General features: G+C 47.2%; 1 protein-coding gene across 1 annotated transcript in view; it reads right to left on the bottom strand.

The window, feature by feature from the left end:
- The window catches only part of LOC8031391, a 245,941-nt gene that overhangs the window by 92,531 nt on the left and 132,281 nt on the right, over positions 1-21,129 (bottom strand). Inside the window, exons 8-23 of the mRNA XM_029981965.4 lie at positions 20,706-20,929; positions 19,686-19,909; positions 18,342-18,599; positions 17,487-17,691; positions 16,592-16,720; positions 16,391-16,468; positions 15,514-15,780; positions 14,745-14,840; positions 13,169-13,438; positions 12,304-12,366; positions 11,865-11,956; positions 10,052-10,166; positions 8,669-8,846; positions 4,837-4,994; positions 905-1,395; positions 89-245 (exon numbers count right to left, since the gene is read on the bottom strand). Of these exons, the coding sequence (XP_029837825.3) occupies positions 89-245; positions 905-1,395; positions 4,837-4,994; positions 8,669-8,846; positions 10,052-10,166; positions 11,865-11,956; positions 12,304-12,366; positions 13,169-13,438; positions 14,745-14,840; positions 15,514-15,780; positions 16,391-16,468; positions 16,592-16,720; positions 17,487-17,691; positions 18,342-18,599; positions 19,686-19,909; positions 20,706-20,929 (3,005 nt within the window). The remainder of the gene's footprint in view (positions 1-88; positions 246-904; positions 1,396-4,836; positions 4,995-8,668; positions 8,847-10,051; positions 10,167-11,864; positions 11,957-12,303; positions 12,367-13,168; positions 13,439-14,744; positions 14,841-15,513; positions 15,781-16,390; positions 16,469-16,591; positions 16,721-17,486; positions 17,692-18,341; positions 18,600-19,685; positions 19,910-20,705; positions 20,930-21,129) is intronic.

Below are 21,129 nucleotides of genomic sequence, written 5' to 3' on the forward strand. Positions count from 1 at the left end.
TAGCTTCAAACCGCACGCAGCGTCCTCGAGATCTCTCGAAGACACCGTCATTCGGGAATGAAAAAAAGAAGTCTGTCGATTCGCTCACCAGTGCCTGCTGGTACTCCTTCTCTGCATCCTTGGAGGGCTTGCTCACTTTGACGCTGTTCACCTTCATGGTCATCTGGTTTGCCCAGACGCGCTCGTCGTCCATCTTGTTGCGATAGGCTCGCAGCAGCTCCGAGGCTGCTTCGCAGCTACGCAGTCTGGGCAACGGGCAGAGCGACGGAAGGGAGGTCAGCAGCGAGTCAGACAGTCTCCAGCAAGCCCCGTGGCAATTGTTTTTGGCTAGCGGGGACGCAAGCACGGTGCGACCCATTCAAAATAAACTCCAAAGCTGCAAACATACCCAAACATGCACTCCTCGAAAGTTTATTACAGTGATGTTTTTTTTTTTTCTTTTTTCAAATAAACTAGCACTCAAACTTGTTGAGGCTTACTCTAAATTCTGTAATCGCTTTACGCTTGTTTCATATAAGAGTATTTATAAAACTAAAGAGGCCATTATTGCACGTCGTCGCATACTATTGTCAGTCAATGTTTTCTTTCATTTCGCAAATTATTAAGAGACGACTCATCAGAGTCCTTTGAGATCGCTCACATCGCTTCCGAAACCAGCCGAGTCCTCTCGATGCGGCGATTTTCAAGCCATCCCCAGGGACCAGTCCGGTAATGAAACAGACGGCCGTGCGGGACGTTTGATCTCCAACTCGACACGCTCGATTCAAACAGCCCAATGTTTGAGTTTGAACCAAAGCTAGATCTGCCTCACCCAGCCAGCACACATAATCGACGGCCTTCTGTCGCAACCCATTTTCGCGACGTGTTTCGACACAAAAGCTTGAAAAAAGCCCCAGACACGTACCTCTCGACCAGCTGGTTGCTGGCGTTGGACCACCTCTTGAGCAGCTTGCGGAGGTCGTCCTCCAACTTGCGGATGTCAGGGTGGCTGTATACGTTGGGGCGCGACCTCTCTGTCACCTTCTTTACGTTGGTCACGTCCTCCGTCAGCCGGTCCAGTGCCGGCTGCTGCTGCTGCATCTCCAGCTGAAGAGCCAGCAGGTCCTCGTGGACCTTGCGCAGAGCCTCCTGGTCGCCGGGCAGCTCGTCCAGCGAGGCCAGCTGTACCTCCACCCCGGACACGAAGGCCGAGCCGTCGTTCAGGCCGTGGGTGGCGATCTCCACCGCCTTGAGGCGCTCCACGTAGAGGTGGGACAGGTTCCAGATGCGGTCCCAGACGCGCACCACGTTGTCGTGGCGGTCCTGGGCAGTCGGTGTCTTCTTGGGCATCTGCTTGAAGGCCACCCGCATCTCGGCCACCTGGGGCTCCAGGTCCTGGAGGCCCTCCTCAAACTCCTGGGAATGTGCGTGCCGACGAAAGTTTGGAATTGGCGAGCTTTTCTTTGTGCGGTTGCTGATGACTTTATTAGATCTGGCAACGTTCGGCGTCGAGTTGTGGTCAGGCCACTGTCCCTTGGGCTGACCGTCGGGCTGTTATGTGTAGGGGTGTGCGAATACCGAATAGTAGTTTTCGAATCGAATACCGAATCGAATCAAGAAAAAAAAGCCGAATATTGAATCGAATATCGAATAGTGATTTTATTTGTAGGAATTTTTCAAAGTGTGCTGCAAATGAGACTATTATATGTGCAGAGTATGCGCCTGGTGTAGAATACGCATCTTTTACGGAGCAAGAGCAAAAATGTAGAAAAAGTTCTGGCAAAAAAATAAAAGCAGTTGCTGTTGGACGTTGGCCACTAAAGATCCAATTTTATGGCGCAAACATAATCTATCTACCCTAAACGTCACAAAAAAAAAAAAAAGTTACAGCCACGTGTGCCTTTTTTTTCTCGTTAAAAGCACAACCTAACACCGCGACTTTTTTTAAAAAATATTTGTGTATCTCAGAAAAGGTGCATTTTGCGATATTTGGTCTCCATTTTAAGGAAGAAAAAGGACACCGGGGATTTTATTTCTCATAAATAAACAGATAGGTCTTAAATCTGAGTAAACAGGCTTAAACAATATAATCTGAAGCAAGGAAACAAAACTTGGTTAGGTGGCGCAAGTCACCGTCCAACTGCCGCTATGCATCCATCTTTCCGTCTATCTATCCTGTTTTAGAGAGCCTTGATTTAAAAGAGGGAGCAAGCGAAACTGAAATTACGAAAACTGCTCCAGCGCAGGTTGGTCGTAAGTGCGCAAGTGTTGTGTTGTCGCGTGGAAAGAAGGCAAGCAAACAAAAGAGCGACGACGCCTGCCCTGCCTGCCCGATCTTGATTGACGCTTTCGTCTTTTCGTCACCTTCTCGCAGTTCGTATTTCAAACGCGGCTATTGAACGGTTGGAAACCCTCTCAAATTTAGGCACACTATTTTTCCGTTCCGTTTTGTTCCGAATCAGAATTTGCGGCTTGCGGCTCCAAAAGAATGACAATAACTCGGCTGGTTTCATCGGCGTGGTTAACATAATTTTCTTTGTGTGACCGTGCAGTCGGCGATTTCCGTGAATGCGGCAAGTGTGTTCTACATGGGCGCTCGTGAAAAAAAATTAGGCATGGCGCGGCATAATGGGATGTTTCGGTTGTGATTCAAGGGAAGATTGTGTCACAATTGTGAGTAAATCTGCGTGCTATAAAGTTTGTGGCGTTCGTTAATTTTATTTTTTCTAACCTGCGAGTTATATTTTTCTGGAATGGTAGGACCAAGAGGTGTTTCTCGCATGGTCTGTCTAATATCACGGCGCTTACATCAGGAGAAAGAACGGCTTTTTTGTCAGCTCCGCGCCGACCGCGCGTCTTTGGCCGAATATATTGAATATTCGAGTGACCGAATATTCGAGTGACCGAATACTAGGAATTCGATTGTAAATCGAATTATTCGGGAACTTTCTATTCGATTCGAATTCATATATTCGAGTATTTGCACACCCCTAGTTATGTGACATAGCCACGTGAAAGCGCGACGGGTCCTGTGACATCACATCACGTCGCATAGCGTCGGGTAACATGACACCGTGCCACGGGACGTCACACCACGGCTTGACGCCGTAACAACACGTTACGGCGCAATGTATATCTCTGATGCATTCTGAATACTTCTTTCGTAAATTTATGATATGCACAAAAAATTATTGTTTAAATGTAGTGTTTCGAGACACCATCTTTGAATAATGCAATTTTAGAGTGGAAGGCTCTTGGTCTTGGATATTTACAGCTATAAATTTTGGGGAATTTATTTTAAATCTGAAAAAACTAGTCAAGTGCCAATAGTAGATTTTGATTTCAAAGTGAATTAGAAGCGAATAGTGGTTTTGGTAGAATATTTTCTAATTTAATATCTAGTAATAGCTTCTCCAAGTCGTTTTTTAATGTTGCATCATGCTTAGAAGAAAACCCAGCTGATGTCATGAAGGGTTTTCCCAAGCTTCCACTTGTGCATTTATAAGCTAATATTAACCTAACTATATTTATCGACTGTAACCTCAGAAAGTTTGATGGCTTGGGATGGCAAATAAATGACGAAAAGCACTGCAATTGCAATATTAGTGCTTTTCCAAGCGTTGATCGCAGCGAATTACTCCACTGAGCGCACTTCTTATAGCCGATTCACACAACGGACTGATCTGCGGATGGATTGATCCCGTGATGACATGGCCACAATTCGTCAGTCTCCCAAGCGCATCCACACGAGGGAGACAGCGAGCAGACATTAGCGAGGACAAACTGAACCTGTTTACCACCCACAGTGCTGTAAAACTCCAACATTGCACCGTGGCATTGTTGTCCAAGAGAGAAATTGACGTTTGCCATTGCGATAAAGAATCGAAAGCCGCTGTTACATACAGATAGAGACAAAACACCATGATTGGCTTTGCGCGAAGTGCCACTAGCTTTACTAACCCAAGATATGACAGTGACACAGGCATGGTAGTGCTCGAGAAGGCTTCGGTATAGAAGCGACGGAGTTCCGGCTCGCAGAGGTTTTGAGATTCCTTCACGCAATCCGCGCTCGTGCACAACACTCAAGTACATCACAGCAACAAGGAAGGTCTTGCTCGGTGAAAGCCCGATTGGACGTGCAAGAATTATTGCAGCGTATTAAACTAGTTTTGCAGTTTCACGCGTGGAACCAAGAATAGCGCAAAAAACTGAACCAGCGAATGCACAAAACACAACGATGCACCATTTTTGTTTTAACTGTCCAAAAACAAAAAAACAACAACAAGGAAACATTGTACCGTTTCCAGACTGAACACTTTTCATGTCAATCTCCCGCCAAAACTCCACAAATAAAAAGGTAGTCAACCTTATCAGTCCGCGCGTTCTCAGACGAGGCACGGATCGCAGGAATTGGTGACGTGCCGGTCACGTGCTATACGTTCCGCGGACGAAAATCGCAAGTCGGTGCGTCGTGTGAATCGGCCATTACTGAGCGCCAGTGGACTGTAGAGAAGCAACACTAGCGGAGCCCGCTTCCGCGGGTGTTGCTTCTCCGAAGTACACCCGCGCTCGGAAAGAAGCGCACCCAAGGCGGCTAATCCCGCCGTGATCAAACCTTCGAAAAATACGAATATCGCAGTTCATCTTGAAGCAAGTATCGAATAGCATATCACTCGAAACTACTACTCAAAATTTTCAGTATTCACTCAACACTAGAAAAAAATTACTGAACACACAAAACACATCTTAAAAACGTTGTGAGCTGAACTGTACACTTCTAGGAATCAGTGTTTGAAGTTTCAAAGACTGCACCGTCTATATAAACGCAGACAGTGCAGAAAGCGACACCACACGCACCTTGTGCTGAAGCACGAGCGAGTCCAGAGTGTCCAGGTCGCGAGGAATCGGTGCCTGCACCCTCGTGTTCAGGGTCTTCTCCTTCTCCTGGAGCACCTTCTCCAGTTTGGCGGAGAGGTCCTGGAAGCGTCGCGTGGGGCTCTCCGGCGACTTCTCGGCTGCAACACAGACAGGTAGAAGTGTTTAAATACTCGGCACGATCCTGAGCAGTCGGAAATAAAAATGCAACACCTTGGATTGTGGGCGATAGCAATGGGGCAGTGAAATAAACCAGCAATGTCGACTTAAAGTTGGTTTCTCTACCTTGGCTTAAGGGAGTGGAACGAGAGAACAACACTTCACTCGTAAAGGTACCCTGCACAAATGGATAGCAGAACGATTTACAAGAACGGCAACTCAAAAGGGATAATAAGCTGCTCTAGAAATAAAGTAATATAGTAGACTCATTAAGGGGGAACACTGGTCTTTGAGCTTTTTTTCTTATTCTATGACCAAACGCATTGATACTGCACAAGCTTGCTCAGCTTTTTGTGCTGATTTCATATATCTGGTCACTTTCTCAGTAAGTAGAATTGTCCTCAAGGTAATTAAAACTTGCCTGCCTTTGTTTAGAGGAATGATAGGAAAAAAACTGCTCAACAAAATATTTTTTTTAACACATGGCTAGATACTACAAAGTGTAGAGCATACAATGTTGGAAGTACTTTTTAAGATAAACCCACTACAGTATAGACCACTTACAACGTAACCGCTTATAGTGCAGGACCGGGTATAACGCGGTTTTTTTAAACCACCGGTTCGCCTCCCATAGAACTCCATGTATTTACATACCGCTTAAAATGCAGGCGCGCGAAGGGAAATACCGGTTATAGTGCGGTTTCTGGCACAGCCCGCCGGCCGCGCCGACGACCGGAGCAGCGAGCGCGCTTCCCTGTGCGACACTAGATAACGGCGCTGACGGCGCGAGCAGCAAGCGGCACTCGCGTGGCAGTTGCTCCAGAGCCGAGTTGCTCGAAGAAGCGGGAAGAAGCGAAAGGCTTCAGTTGCCATAGCGACGGAGGGACGCACGCACGTGTCGTTCACGTGCGTGCGTCCCTCCGCTGCGTTGGAAACAAACAACCGCAGCGACAGACCAATCGCAGGTCGAGGAGAAGAGTTGCGCGCGTTACATGCCGGTCGCGGGTCGGCTGCTCCTATCCGCAAACACGGCGTCGGTTGTGATCGTCGTCGTAGACGGCGTTCATCTCATCGTTCCGCGTAAAAGCGCTATCCTTGACTGTGAATTTTCGTTGTGTGTCGCTATGATAACCCAGCACGTACTAGAAGGGAAGATCCACCTACTCGAGCGGCGATGTCGTGGCGGCGCTTTCAAGACGGCAGAAACGCCCGTGTCGTCGTGTTTGTTTACTTCGACTACAGTGGTGATTTCTAAGCATTCGTGTCCTCGAACATCGCCCGGATTTCTTATTTGGCGCATTTCATGCGTGCGCTCAAGTTCAAGGTATTACTGGCGCGTACCGTGTGAAGGATACGAATTTTCACGCGTTTTCATCTCCGGAGAAAAGTGATTAGGGTTAGCAATCCTGAACGCTCTCAACGTCCGTCCGCAACCCGCGACGCCGTTAAAAGGCTGCGCCTGGCGAAAGCTGCTCATTTCTTTCAAAATGTGTAACACACTTGAGACAGAACTGTACTAGTCAGGTGAAATAACGACTTTCCTCAAACTAAGCTTTATTTTTCATCTAACATAAAATAAATTCGTTTCACAAGTGTAAGTTGTCTCATGGCATGTATTTTGGCCTGAAAAATTGATGTTTTGGTTATAGTGCGGTACCGCTTATAGTGCGGATTTTCTCGACTCCCGCGACATACGTTATATGCGGTCTACACTGTATTAATGATTTAGCACACATTAAAGTTCAGTGCTCAATGCATGGCTAACAAGTAATAAAACAAAAAATCTAATAGAAAAATTTCTAAACTTATATTAGAAAATCTGCTCTCAACATTGTATGCTTCACACATTTAGCTACACATTTCAGGAAAGGTTATATTTCTGTCTGCTCTGAATGCTGAGATATCCCTCGTGCAAATTTTCAACAAGTCCAAAAATTGTGCCTTGTGAAAACAATGTTTCAGGGTCAACTTCAATGCACATTCAGCCCAGATAGACATTATTAATCGATTTATAGCCCAAATATTCATCCACGAAATTAGAAGCCTGGTAAATTCAGAAGAACAACAGCCATCGCCATTTTCAAAAGAATTTAGTTTTAGGACGTTTTTGGCTCCGAAGACCCATGTCCCCCCTTAATTCAAACTCCAGGAAATCACAAAGTTTTGCTTGAATTTACGGAGGTTTAAATTAGCAGAAATTCGTCTAAATATGATACAAGATAAAATTAAGATTTTTATATGGATGGCTACACATACAAAGCAGATAATTTTGATGATTTTCTCTACACAGGCCTACTAATCATATGCAGGGTTAAATTTGCACACAAAAAGACAAGAACAGAGGAGGGAAACATCTAGATAGACAAGCACACTTTTTATGCTTTTTTTTTTTTTTTTGTGAGCAACTATAACAATGTTTAATCAGTACTGACTCATCCAACTGACCATTTTACCATATTCATAAGCAGGTATGACACACATGAAACATTGGTGAAATGTATGAAATAAGTTTGTTCATCCCTCGAAAATGTTGTCTATTGTGGACCATTTAGACAGAACATGACACCTTAAAACAAAATTAAGTTTGTATGTCTAGCAAAAAGTTGCCTATGGTGGACTATTAGCTCCGTTGAGCGTGCTTCTTACCAGGCACCGGTGCATTGCGTAAAGACAATGCCCACGAAAGCGAGCTCCGTGGGTGTTGCTTCTCTGCAGTGCGCCTGTGCTCGGTAAGAAGCGCACTCAACGGGGCCGCGAGAACAGAAAGTATAAATTACACGAAAATGCCGTTCGAGTTTCTTTTAACACTAAAAAAAAACTTTCAGCCTTTCCACTCTGGTGAAGAAGGAAGAGCAGCGGAAGCTGTAGCTTCTGTTCACGGCGGTGGCTTTCCAGGCGAGCGATCTGCTCTTCTTTCGCAAGGGAATCTGAAGCGCTCGACACAGTAAAACTTTAGGCGATGGCGGCTTTGCGGCGGTTGCGGAACCATTCGCGCCACGGCGCCACATTGCTGCTCGTTCCGCTCCCACTCTTCTTCCCCCGAAGAAAGGCTACCGCGGCAACCAGTTGTTTGGTTGCCGCCGCAGCGCATAGATGGTGGTAGCTGTCCAGAGTTCGGTGTCATCATTTCTAATCTGGCAGACACGATCCTAGGGAAACTAGCCCTTAACATCTCCGCTGTAAAAACATAGTGGTACAACTAAAAGTTCGAAATTTGTTTGAATTAACCAGAAGTATGAAATGTCCAAGTTTCAATTATCGCGAGCCTACTGCATGTATCACCAGATCAGTTTATCGGTCAGGGGAATCTAGAAAGTATGTTTGAAAAGCCACAGTAAACTTGCTTTGTACTACAGGTCTAATAAAAGCGGCGTGCAAAGCATCACCTCCATGTAGCCACCGAAAAAATGCTTTCACAGAAGGCATTGTCAGATAAAGCAGGGCTTCTATAGGGAACACGAGAAAGGCCTACGCTGAAGTACAGAAATCCTTTTGTACCAGACCAGTGCTTACAGTTCCTTATTAAAAGCAGAAATGTTTAATACGAGCCACTGAGTTCCCTCTAACTAGTCTGAACCTCCTTAGAATGGAACCACCAAAAAAAGCCAAGCTTTGAAAGGTGCAAGAGTGTTGCAGTAAGGTTCCCTATACTGACCTTCCTCCTCCCTGAGCTTGGCCATGAGCTCCTCGAAAAGCTTGTTGCAGAGGCGGATCTCCTCGCGGAGGCGCCGCATGTCTGGGTCGGTGGGGTCACCCTCGGCGAGAAGCTTGTCCGCGTCTTCGTTGAGGGCGCGGATGATGGACTCCCTCTGGCTTGGCTCCATGGCACGGAACTGCACGCACATGCAGTCAAGCATAATCGTTGAACATACATTTCCACATAATCATCTATGTGTGGCACACCAGTGTGAATCAGAAACATTGATACAGATTCTCATAGAGATACCTTACCACTGTATCATGTTTCCAGCAAGTTATTTGCAGCCGAACTAGACCCCAGACTTTGCTATATTCTAAATCGAAGTGAAGCGCAGAAAGACTAAACCAAAGATTAATAAGCTCCATAAAAAATTTAAAAAAACCCTACCAAAAATGAACCGAAAACCTACTTTCTTTTCAACACCGTAAGATAGACCATTCTAGTAATCCTAGTGTTCGGATCAATGATGGTCTTGGCGTAAATGTGTCTAGTTAACCATGGCGAGACATATGTGAACATTGCTGACTGAAAAATACACTCATCTTTGCTTTATTGCCCCTTGCTGCAATAACAAGTTGCAAGCTGCAATAACAAGCAATAACATGTGATCTAAAAATAGTATTTTTTTTTTCAACTTTCCTCTTTTGCACACCGAAAGTTAGCCCACTCCTTATTTTCACCAAATTTACTCCCGATTTTAAGTGGGCTATCTTTCGAGATATTACGGTAGGATCGAAAGGGTTAAAACTTGTATTCTTACGTCCGTTTAAATATGCGAAATAGCACTAATCTGCCAGCTGCTAAGGAACGCCTAAAAGAGACAACAGAAAAGAAGCATGCTCCTTCATGATACAAAGCAAACTGAGGTTATTAGTTGACCACTGAACACTGTCCTCCATCTTGGAACTGATGTTTGCTACAGAAAGAAAAGCAAAATAAATGCTGCACATAATTTGCTACATTAGGAAAGAAAGATGAACACTCGAGATCTTGTAAACCCCGAGATGGGGAACGATAAAAAAAACGGACGATTGTTCCCCATCTCAGGGTTTACAAGATGTCGATTGATTACCAGCTCGCCTGCACTCTCTCACTGCTTACAAATGAACACAATACTTGCTCATTTTTGCCACCTCGGCATAGCCAGGGGCAGGTCAAGGCCATTCAATTACAAACGGATGGCAGTAAATCAAAACATGGAAAGTAGAATCTATGCTACAAAAAGGGTGATATCCCGTTTCCATTTCAGAATTTAAACAAATTCATAAAACATTGAGGGGAAATACACTCTGAGTCGCATCAATGTTGTCCGTAACAATGAGTAATTTGCACACAAACCGTCTTGAGGTCCCATGACTTGACGATCTTAATGGTGGCGAAGATCATGTTGAGGCGCAGCTTGTGTTGCTTCTTTGTCCACAGCTTCACCACCAGGTCATACTTGCGCTTCAGGCTGTGCATCAAAAAATACTGTTGTTTGCACGTTTGCTCAAAGAGCCTCACGTACACCCATCGTATAAGCTACAGATAATGAACTGTCCATTCCAATCCTGCCTTAGTGTCAGGCAACTCAATCAACAAATAGGCGACACAATGCGTTAGAGGCGTATCATCGGTGCGGACGAATAGTTTTTCAATTACCAATCAGAGCGAGGAGAGAGCAAGGTATGGTCAGTGGAGCGATTGGTACCCAACAGTCACTACGAACAGCAGCGACCACAATGGCAGCCAATGTGTGCAAGTGGGAACCAGAATATGCTATGCATGAATTTTCTCACAGGTTGAGCTCATAAGGTGGTTTAACTGAAAAAAAATTATGGGAGGACACTCAAGACTGCTTATGTGTAGGAAGGCGAAAGCATTAAAGCCCCACAGGAGGAATGTTTTTGAGTAATGTTTGTACACCTAATAAAGTTTAGAAAGACGTACAAGACGACGTCCTAGAGATTGACACCAAGTATGGTATCTAGGACGGCATCTAGGATGACAAGGACGACGCCAAGGACGACTTCTAGGACGACCTCTAAGACGACGTCGAGAACGACGCCTAGAGGATGACATCTAGGGCAACTTCTAGGACGATGCCAAGGACGGTGCTGTCCTTGAGCATGTCATTGAGCAGCGGGTGGTTGATGACATATTTTTATGGCCATATTTCGGGCACAACGACGTCGCTTTTTCCGTAATTGGACAAGGCTTTCGCCTGAACAGACATTTACGATACTGCATCACTCAACAGCAAACAAAAGAATGCTTGTGGACACATGTCACTCGATAAAAAAATTTCAATTCAGAACTGGACACAGTGGTTTGTCGCACACAGAAAGTACATTCCAAACGATATGTGCATATTCTTTCATGCAGGGCTTATAAGAGGAACCAAGTGTCAGTAGGGTAATTGAAAAATTCCAGGTGGGACACACTTTGCAAGCAATGATGCAACAAGGTTCTTTATGCCAATCTACTAGATTCTAACAGCAAATCCCTTTACAATCTATTTCCCATTCACAATTTATACCATGCTCATTCACCTTTCAGAGGGAACCTGTCAGAGAGAGAAAAAAAACTTTTAATAAACAATTCGTTTGGCTCTTCCGAGGCGAGAGGAGCCCTCATTCCAGGGCCCCTGTAGCTGTCGCTGCGGCACGGGCCCGCGAGACCAGATTACGCTGGTCGTCCGGATCCCAGCTGGACAGCGCAGCTTCCCACTGCTCGGCGTTTGGGTTGGGAACTGGGGGGGCAGCCTGAATCTTAGGGCATGCCCACGTGATGTGATATAGTGAAGCCTTTTCGGTGCACAGGGGGCATTTGTTTGTGGGGTATACTGTAGGGTACATGGCATGTAAGGGGCCGAGGTGGGGGAAAGTATTTGTTTGCAACATGCGCCAACCTACAGCGTCCTCCCTCGTTAGAGATTTGTGCGGCGGAGGAAGGGTGCGGCGACTCAATCGGAGATGTTGAAGGATGTCACGATAGGTAAGGGGGATCGGGATGGGGACCAGGGATGGGTCTTCCTGCGGTGGCGGGGCCCGGAGAGTTAAAGCTCGGGCTGACGCGTGTGCGCGTTCGTTCCCACTCAGGGAATTATGCCCCGGCGTCCATATCAAGGATACTGTAGGGAGTTGTTCAGGGGGGTGACTAGTCAACCTACCTCTCGGCCAGTTCAATCGCCTCGGGGTTGGGGGGAGGGATGACGAAGCACACGCCAGGAACGAGGCCTTCAGTGCCCTTGGCGTTGATCACCTAAAAAACAAGGACCCAAAGATGACACTGACATTCAAACGAAAACAACTTTAAAGCAACTGGGTTAAGCTCTGAGTAACTAGGGTAACCCCAAGGTAATAGGTACCTTTAGTAACTAGGATAACTTTAAAGTAACTCTAGGGAAATTCTAGGATAACTCTAGGACAACATTGAGACAAGGGCTTCAAAACTGGGTTCATATGAACCTTCTCAGGAGTTGGGACTCAGTTTGAGCTAATGCAGTTTTGAATCTGAGACTATTTATGAGTGTGTTTTTGATAACCATGTAACTCAGATTCGCAAATTGATATTCAAAATTTTTAGATAAAAATGTGAGAGAAACTTACCTTCCAGCGGTTCTTCTGGGTGTTGTCATGCAACCAGCACTGCTCATTACGGGTGACCGCCATCTGAAAGAAGCACACGCACATGTGGTTACCGTCGAACAACAGCCATCCAAGCGAGATGTACCATGTGTAAAAATAGGTAGCGTGATGACTCAAGGTACTCCGTAGAAAGTGATTCAACAAGAATATAAGGTCAAACAAATATTACTAAAAAATAAAATAAAAAAATAGAAATAAATTATGGGCGTTATTGAAAGGAGTGGTAAAATTAGGATATATGAAAAAAGCACTGAACAAGACTACAGTGGACAAAAAATTAATTTTAAAACGCGCGGCCCACTGCTTCACATTAAAACTTATTTCTCCAGTTTTGTTCCCACAACACGCCATATCATAAACGAGGCAGGTAGTAACTGAGAAAATAAGTGCTTGACACAAAACAGTAAAGAGCATGTTGAAACACTTAGCTTGGCGCGAGTGTCACAGTCACATGACGTCACACACACACACACGGCATGTGCCCCAGCTCATTCACAACACATTCCGCGCATGTCTGAGTTTACCAGATATCAAAACATGCTTACACTTTTACATTTCTTCCTTTTTCAGCGTTTTAGGCTTAGTTACCGTAAAATACCAAGGAGCGCCCACCCCGCTTTCACTCAAAACTGGGCTAATCTAGATGTGGTCACTTGTCCTGTCCAATCGGGTGCTTAACATATAATTTGAAGAGTTCCCCAGTTTGGAAAATGTCAATAGTGGGCACTTGAACGACGAAGTGGGGGCTTTCGCGGTATTTTACAGTATGTCAGAGAGGTTCCGTTACGAGCCCCTACTTCGGAGCGGAGGAGCGGCAGGGACTCACGTTGAGCTGGTTGTAGGTGCAGACGGCAGTGACCCTCAGGGGCCTGGGCAGGGGTGCCCTGCGCTGCTTGAGGGGCAGCACTTCGTGGGAGCGGTCCAGCAGAGAGTTGACGATGGCCGCGTAGCGGGCCAGGTCCTCCCGCAGCTCCTGCATCTGGCGCAGCAGCCGCTCCCCCTCGTCCATCGAAAAGCTGTGGCGGCTGAACGTCGTGTTCAGCTTCTCCTCCACCCGCTGGAGCCATTGCTCGCACTCGTGGGCCTCCTTGAAGAACTGCGCAGCCGGACACAAGGGGAGAGATCGTTGGCAACAACTCGTCGTGGCCGAAAGGGCAACCGGAACAAGGCTGTTTTGCACTTTCAGTGCTAACAGCACTTGCAAGATTTTAATAGAAGTGCAAGTTGTGAGACAAGTTTTAGAAGTGCTGGGAAATTGGGCCAGTTGGCACCGATTTTTTAAGACGAGGTTCACAGCAAACTGGGACAGAAAAAAGACAGGTACAACAGACGAGCACTTGCTCAAACCAATTGTTCGTTCTTACAGTTCGTAAACAGGGAGATACGACAGAATCATTAATTGAAACTCCAGGAAGCCACAAGCGGGCATGCCACACATAAAACACTGGTGAAATGTATGACAAGTTTATTCATCTCTCAAAAATGTTGTTTATCGTGGACTGTTTAGACAGCATGTGACGCCTCAAAATAAAATTAAGCTTGTTGTTCCAGCAAAAAAGTTGTCTATTGTGGACTACTATTAAGCAGGGGACAGATGAGCGATGGAAACGCTTCGATAGCAACTTGCGCGAACGCTGTGATGTGGACCTGTGCCACGCCGCCACATCACGGCGTCTGTGTAAGTAACAGCCACACGGGACCCATTCTTATCGCTCATATGTCCTTGGCTTTAACCACCTTAAGCACGCCTCTTATCTAGCACCGGTGCACTGCAGAGAAGAGAAACCCGCGGAAGAGACCATCGCGGGTTTTGCTTTTCCGCAGCGCACCGGTGCTCAGAAACAAGCGCACTCAACAGGGCCGCGAGAACAAAAGGTATGAATTGCACGAAAATGCCGTTCAAATTAGGCAGCTTATAAATACATTAAAAACATAACGGGACAACCAAATTTTTTTCTTTCTTTGAATTACCCAAAAGCATGAAATATCAAAGTTTGAATTATAGCGAGCATACTGTACAACAAAGCAGTTTGCTCTCGCACAAAACAATTCCCCTAATCTCGCAACAAGAGGAGGGCACCCACACTACTCGGACAAAGTCGAGGGGAAAAAGTCCTATAAACAATCAGTTGCAAACGACCCCTCGTCTGTCGTATGTGTCTTTTGTCCGTTTTTTGTGCACTCCGTTTTATAACATACAACTTGTATTTCAATCCTGATGTGCAAAATTTCCCTTTTTGTGCAAGAAACTGTTTTTTGTGCAAGAAACTATTTCAACTGCATCTCGCTACAACTGCAAACGATGCAGACACCTCGTCAGGCATCATGTATCTCTCCCTACCTCCTCCCTGTTAATCGGGGAACAAATATAAGTAGAAAAAACGAAAGTTAAGGTTCCTCACCTGGTGGTAGTGGGAGGCATGCTTCAGGTGCACTTCCATGCCCTTGATGAGTTCGAGCAGCCAGGCCCACTGGGTCTGCATTGCTGTCAGGTATGCCTACACAGACAAGGAGTAAACTTGATGAGTTACCAACCGGAGCCAGGATTAAAAATCTTTCTAAACAAGTGCAAACTAGCCCGAAGTACCATGGTAAGGGCACCCCAACAGCACTTGTGGTTAGAAGGACATCCTCAAGACATTCAAATGTTCCCTGGATATTCTGACGACGTGCAAGGGTCATTTCCACCGCCTGGGCTAGCTGACCGGCACTAGGGGCGAGCCGTTATTTCCTTTATTAAATGTAGTAGTATTTCGAAGTCCACCAAGCTGCGAGATTGTGTGCGTCCATGCATAAGCACTTTGTTGGCTAAATCTAGCGGGAAACATTTTGATGTTGCGGGAACACCCGAATTTGTGTGTGACTGACAGATTGCCAAACCACGCGACACCGCATCACATGACACCATGTCTCACGATGCCACACCCACGTGACGTCGCACGAATGGGCGCCGTGATTGGCCGAAACCCGAGGGTAGAAAGAGTGTCAAGGGACATCGAGGGAGCTCGAGAAACGTCTGAAGCGTAGCAGGCAAAAGAACCCCCATGCTATCGCATCTCCCTTGGCAACAGTCAGAGAGATAGCTTTTAAACTGTGCCACGTCTACAGAAAACAAATCTCGAAGTGCAAGAAGTGCTCATCAAAGAGGCAGATGCACTCCTGTCTCTTCACCTCAATGCACTTGTTGGCCGGGTGCTGCTGGCGAATCAGTCCCGACCCGTGGTCCAGCACGGAGTTGAACTGCCCTTCCCGAATCTCCATCTCGGTGGTGAGGGCCTCGTGGTACTGCTCCACCTCCACCAGGTTGAGGCTCTTGGCACTCCAGTCCCGGTTCACCTCCTTCTCTTCACGCTCGTTCATCCACATCATCTCCGCCGTGGCCGCCTGGATGAACTCCAGCAGAGCCTCCAGGTCGCTCAGGCGCTTGTTCGACAGCACCTGCGCCGTTACGGTGGAAAGGTCAGGCGTGTTCTGGCACTGGGTGACCTTCTACGAGGAGCTCCTCGATGGAGCCACAACATAGAAAGGCTGTATCAAACCAGGCCTGCTGAATTGGGACGAGACACCACAACACTAAAGTAATGTAGATGAACCAGAGCTAGGGAAGTCACACTTCCTGTCAAGCTAAAAAACAAAAATAAGGAAATTAAAAAATCCAACTAGAAGAAGCTACTTTAAACATAATAGACTGTCCAAAAGGCAACAGCAGGTTACAAACTCTTTGAAGACATCTTACATGAACCAACTTAAACTTCATTTGAGACAACTGAAGTAGTTGTTTTAAAGAAAGTATCTAAAGAAACAAGCGTAAATGATACTGTCCCAAGATTTTTTTTTTTTTTTTCAGAACTTTTCAGAACAGGGTTTTTTTTACATTCCATTGCAGAGAGGGAATTCTGCCTTGACAAGATAAGGTGAGTAGTTATTGCTGCTGGCCAATACCACCATTTCAGCTCTCCAGTTTGCTACAGCAACTAAAAGCTAGATCTGCACCAGAAAAAACAAAAACAAATATGAGGTGTGTACAGGGATCAAAAGATTCCCTTACCAAGAGCTCGGAGTAGCCTCTCTCAAGCTGGCTGAGAAGCTTGAGGTACTGCTCCTGTTCTTCTCCCTTGAATTGGTTCTGCGCAAGCCAAGACAAGTCGCCACGACATCAAGAACATTCACCGAGGAGCAGATTTAAAAGCAATCATTGAGAAAACAAATGAACATGGAGGAAAACTGAGAGGAAAGCACATGTGCGTACCTTGCGGGATATGCACATGTCGACGTTCTTCTGGAACTGGTCGATGAGCCGGTGCTCGGCCTGGTGCTTGTCCACCATGGACTGGACGCTGGGCAGGTCGCTGCCATAGTCCCCGTCCTCCAGGTGCTTCTGCAAGGCGGTCAAAACCTCTTTCACGTCCCACTTCCCGGCCGGCAGAAAGGTGCATACGGTTCTTGAGCACCTTTGTGAAGATGTCTAATTATTGCTCTAATGGCAATGCTATCTGGTGTAATAGTACCCCGCCTCACCCTCCGACAGACAGCAGCGGACGCTACAAGCCATCCTAGTGAATCTTTGAGTGTGAGCATATCAAGTGAGTACCGTATATTGCTGTTTATAAGTCAACCTTTTCAGAAATAGATATCTCAAATTCAGATACCTCAATAATAAATATTAAATTTTTCTTTTTTAATTAACAAAAACATTTTTTTTAATGGTCAGAATTTGGAGGTGTTTAGGCCTATATTCGGAGTTTGACCTATATGCGGAAATATATGGCACGCATTTCAGATGTTGTATCGCCCCTCCCAAAGGCCACTCGGCACTATACCGGCTTCAATGGCTCGTAGCATTCTCTGCAATCCATCGTAAGGTGAAGCAGAGTACAGTGAGTAGAAGCTTTGAATTTTCGCTACTGCATAATAGCTGGAACACAAGAAGTTGCAACACGCCTGCCCCCAGGACACATTTCATAAATGCAACATTTGTTATGAGACTCGAAAGGCTGAAACTCGAAAGTAAGAGTGAGAGGGAGTTACTCATTGAGAATGAGGGTAAGTGAGAATGAGTGAGACAGTATGCTTAAGAGTGGGTAAAAGAAAAGGAATGACATAAAATGATTAGGAGAGTGAACGAGCGAGAGTGAAGCACCTACCAGCTTCTCGTTGACCCAGTCCAGGCAGTTCTGGAGGAACTTGAAGTACTCGTTGGTCTCCACCAGTCGGCTCTCCGAGATGACCTGTCGCTGCTTGGTCACCCGTCGCTCCTCCACCTTGTACTGCTTGCTCGACAGCGGCGTCAGCAGACGTTGCTGGTAAGCCAGCCGCAGCTCAGACCAGCGCTGGTGGAGCTTCTGCACCCTGCACACGTGAGTCACACAACGTCAGTGTTATAGGCACGTGGAAGCCTCGTCTCAGCCCTTGACAAAACCGAGCAATGGTCAAGTTATTGGCGGATGATGCAAACTGGCTGATGCATGGCAGTCGAACCACCCATGGCAAAAATGGCTTTAGTAATGTTTGTTTATTAAGGTTGGATGGCCCTAGACAAGTTTGACTATAGAGGAGATCCAACCGTCACGCTCCTAGCAGCTAAATTAAAAACTTAACCTATGGAAACGACAATATAAAATATTTGTTTGTGCGCAGCACTGCATCAACGTTTGGCTGGGGCTCGTGTTCAATCGGCAAAGCACCAATGAATGCGAGTTCCATCTGAAGATTGATGCAGCACTAACGTCCAATCTGTGCCCCGCACTCGATCAAAGAAGATGAAATGAAGAATCCAGTCCACAGGCCTTACGTAAGCAAGCTGGACAAAGCGTCCCCCATAGTTTGACCTTTTTGCCAGTAGAGGGGTGGAATTTCCGACAGGTCTGGCGTGGCAAACATGGCGTGTCTTGCATCAACTACCACGTGCCGACACACCGAGGTAAACAAGCCTTTAATCTCATTTCCAGCTGGATCTAGTTCGGACCAAGCCTACAATCCGAAGAGTCTCCAGAACTCACAGCTTGTGCAGGTCGGCGGCCCTGTGGTAGCGTCCGTCAAAGAGGACCTGCACGTCCTTGAACATGGACTTGATGGAGTCCTCGAGGTGCCTCAGGTCGCGGTCCACCTGGTCGCAGACGTGCTTGGCGTCCGCCGGGTGCAGCCGCCCCAGGCGCTGCTCCTCCTCGACGATGCGCTTCTCCACGTCGTCCATGCGGGCATCGCAGTTTTTCGCCTCCCGGTGGACGCGCTCCGCCAGCCGCTGGAGCTTCTCCAGCCTGAGGGAAGGGCAAAGACAGGAGTGGAGCATAGCAAATTGCAAGTGCCGACATTGCCGGTCTTGAGAGAAAGAACGACAAAAAGAGCAACGGTAGACCGGAGAAAAGAAATCAGATGACACGCAAGCCGTGCTTGTCTGCTTTCTTTCTAGAGGTACCCTACCTACTCTAAAGGCACCTACCCTAGAGTAATTCAAGGCATCTGACCATAGAAGCACTGTTCCCTATACGACCTTGTGCTATGAAAATTACAGGCACCACACTCTAGAGGTACCCTACCTACACTAAAGGCATCCTATCTTAGAGGAATATGAGACACCCCAACATGGGAGCACCTTACCCTACACTTTCCTTCTCTATGAGGATTCCAGACACTCTACTGTACAGGTAGCCTACAACAAGAGCATTCTTCCCTCGAGGAATTCAAGACACTCCACCCAAAAGAAACCCTTCCCTACACTGCCCTACGAACATTCCAGGTACCCTAGCCTAGAGGAATTTTAAGACACCAGAGGCTTAAGGTACCCCTTGCCACACTGCCCCTATAAAGATTCCAGGCATACTACGATTGAGGTAACAAGAGTATTCTGCTCTAGAGAAAGTCAAGGCACTCGAACTCAAAGGTATGCTTCCTTAGACTGCCCTACAAAGATCCCAGGCACCTCACCCCAGAGGTACTTACTTTTGAGGCACACTACACTAGAGCAGGGGTCGGCAACCCACTGCAAGCAGACCCCAGCATGACACCAGAAGGCACCCCTCCCCCCTTCTCCCCCACTCCTGCCGCTTCCTCGCACAAACTCAATGACCACACGGAACTTTTCATTTTAAATGGGGTTAGACATGAACAAAGCTTTTCTTCGCCTGCCCCCCAACGCCTCCCTTCACTACTTGCCATCCCCCCCCCCCCCTGCTGTGCAACGACTCGGCCCGCCATTGCAAAAGGTTGCCAACCCCTGCACCAGGGGATTCGAGACAGACCGCTCTAAGAGTACCTTCCCATACACTGCTTTGCCCTATGGAAACTCCTGGCCCCTTAGCCTAGAGCTCCCTTTGCCTTCGTCGTCAATACGAGGGGCCACCCACCTGGCGATCTCGTCCTGCAGGGCCCGGTCGCGGTCCGCGTGCGCCGAGAGCATGCGGTTCCAGGAGATGTCAAGGCTGTCGTAGCGCAGCTCCTCGTCAATGTGGATACGGTTCTCCTTCATCAGCTTCTGCATGTCCCTCCACAGGTGGGACAGGCGCTGCTTCTCCTGCAGCCGCGGCGGCATCTCCTCCACCCGAAAGCGCCCGTTCTCGGACTGGAGGGCCTGCCAGACGAGGAAAGAGGTTGATGTGTGCCTTTAGGGACGCGTCCACACGCACACACCTGCAGAAGCTTTGCGTTCCTACGACCACCGACAGAATGAGACTGGCAGAGAAAAGTTTCAGCTGTCCCACCTTTGGCACGAGCTTCCCACTTTCGACAGCACTAGGGAGTTTTGCAAGCCTCAAGTGCGTAAGCACAGCCAATGCACGGCTAAAGGCAACGAGTGCGTGTCGGAGAGTGGGCATTCGAAAGAGACGCCCTGCCGCTCTCATCTCGTCGGCGACTATAGCTCACCGTCAATGAAAAAAATGTCACCAGAGGACTTGCCCAAACTTTGTTTCATCTTACGACGAACGACAGCAAACGTTATGAGCCGCAATCCAATGCCACACTAGTGTCGTGCGACCTTCAGCAACGATGCAACACGCCAGGCGCGAAGTCACGCGATGCACTCGCGGCGTTGAATGGGGTGAGCTGGCTCGTAGCGTCCACTAAGGTTCATTGTAAGGTAAGACCAAGTACAGTCAATCAAATTTTGCGTCTGACATTAACCTCCTTGAGCAAAATGAGATCACAGACGTTGTGTCCAAGCCAAACTGTGTACAGCACAAACACACTGAATACTATGCTAACCTTCAGACTGTATGCGCATCGCTGCAAAGGAAATAGTATAACAGCTATGCACCTTACCAAAAAATCTCCCCCGTGTTTTTTAGTGCTCCCCGACGAGCCCAAAAAAGAGAAGTGCAGTGAGGGGCGCTTTCACGTCTACCCTTTGCCACCCGGACCCCTCTCACCTTGACCTCGGGCAGGGTGTTGGGGAAGTTGCGATTCTGCAGCATGGAGATGGTCTTGCGCAGCCACAGGTGGAGGCTGCTCGAGAGCTCGCGGTACTCGTCCGCCTTGCGCTGCTTCTCGTCATCCGCAAACGGGTTGTGGCTCGCCGGCTCGGGAAACACATCGTACAAGGACGAGATATATGTGATGAGGGACTTCTCGTCCGGCTGAGGAGTGTCCACGTCTGGAAACGGAGAGGGCAAAACGAAGGTCATTGGATCGACTCGGTTGTGGGACTCTGCTCCGCATCAGAAGACAGAATCGTCATCATCGGCTACCATTCTTTGCTCTTTCGGATGACAAATTATATTTATAATGTACAAGGACGTTATCTGCCCCATCACATTTGAAAAAAAAAAAAAAAAAATAGCTCGCTTCGTTAAC

Source organism: Ixodes scapularis, unplaced genomic scaffold, assembly GCF_016920785.2.
Source record: "Ixodes scapularis isolate PalLabHiFi unplaced genomic scaffold, ASM1692078v2 PGA_scaffold8__174_contigs__length_109621045, whole genome shotgun sequence".
In the NCBI taxonomy this organism is placed as follows: domain Eukaryota; kingdom Metazoa; phylum Arthropoda; class Arachnida; order Ixodida; family Ixodidae; genus Ixodes; species Ixodes scapularis.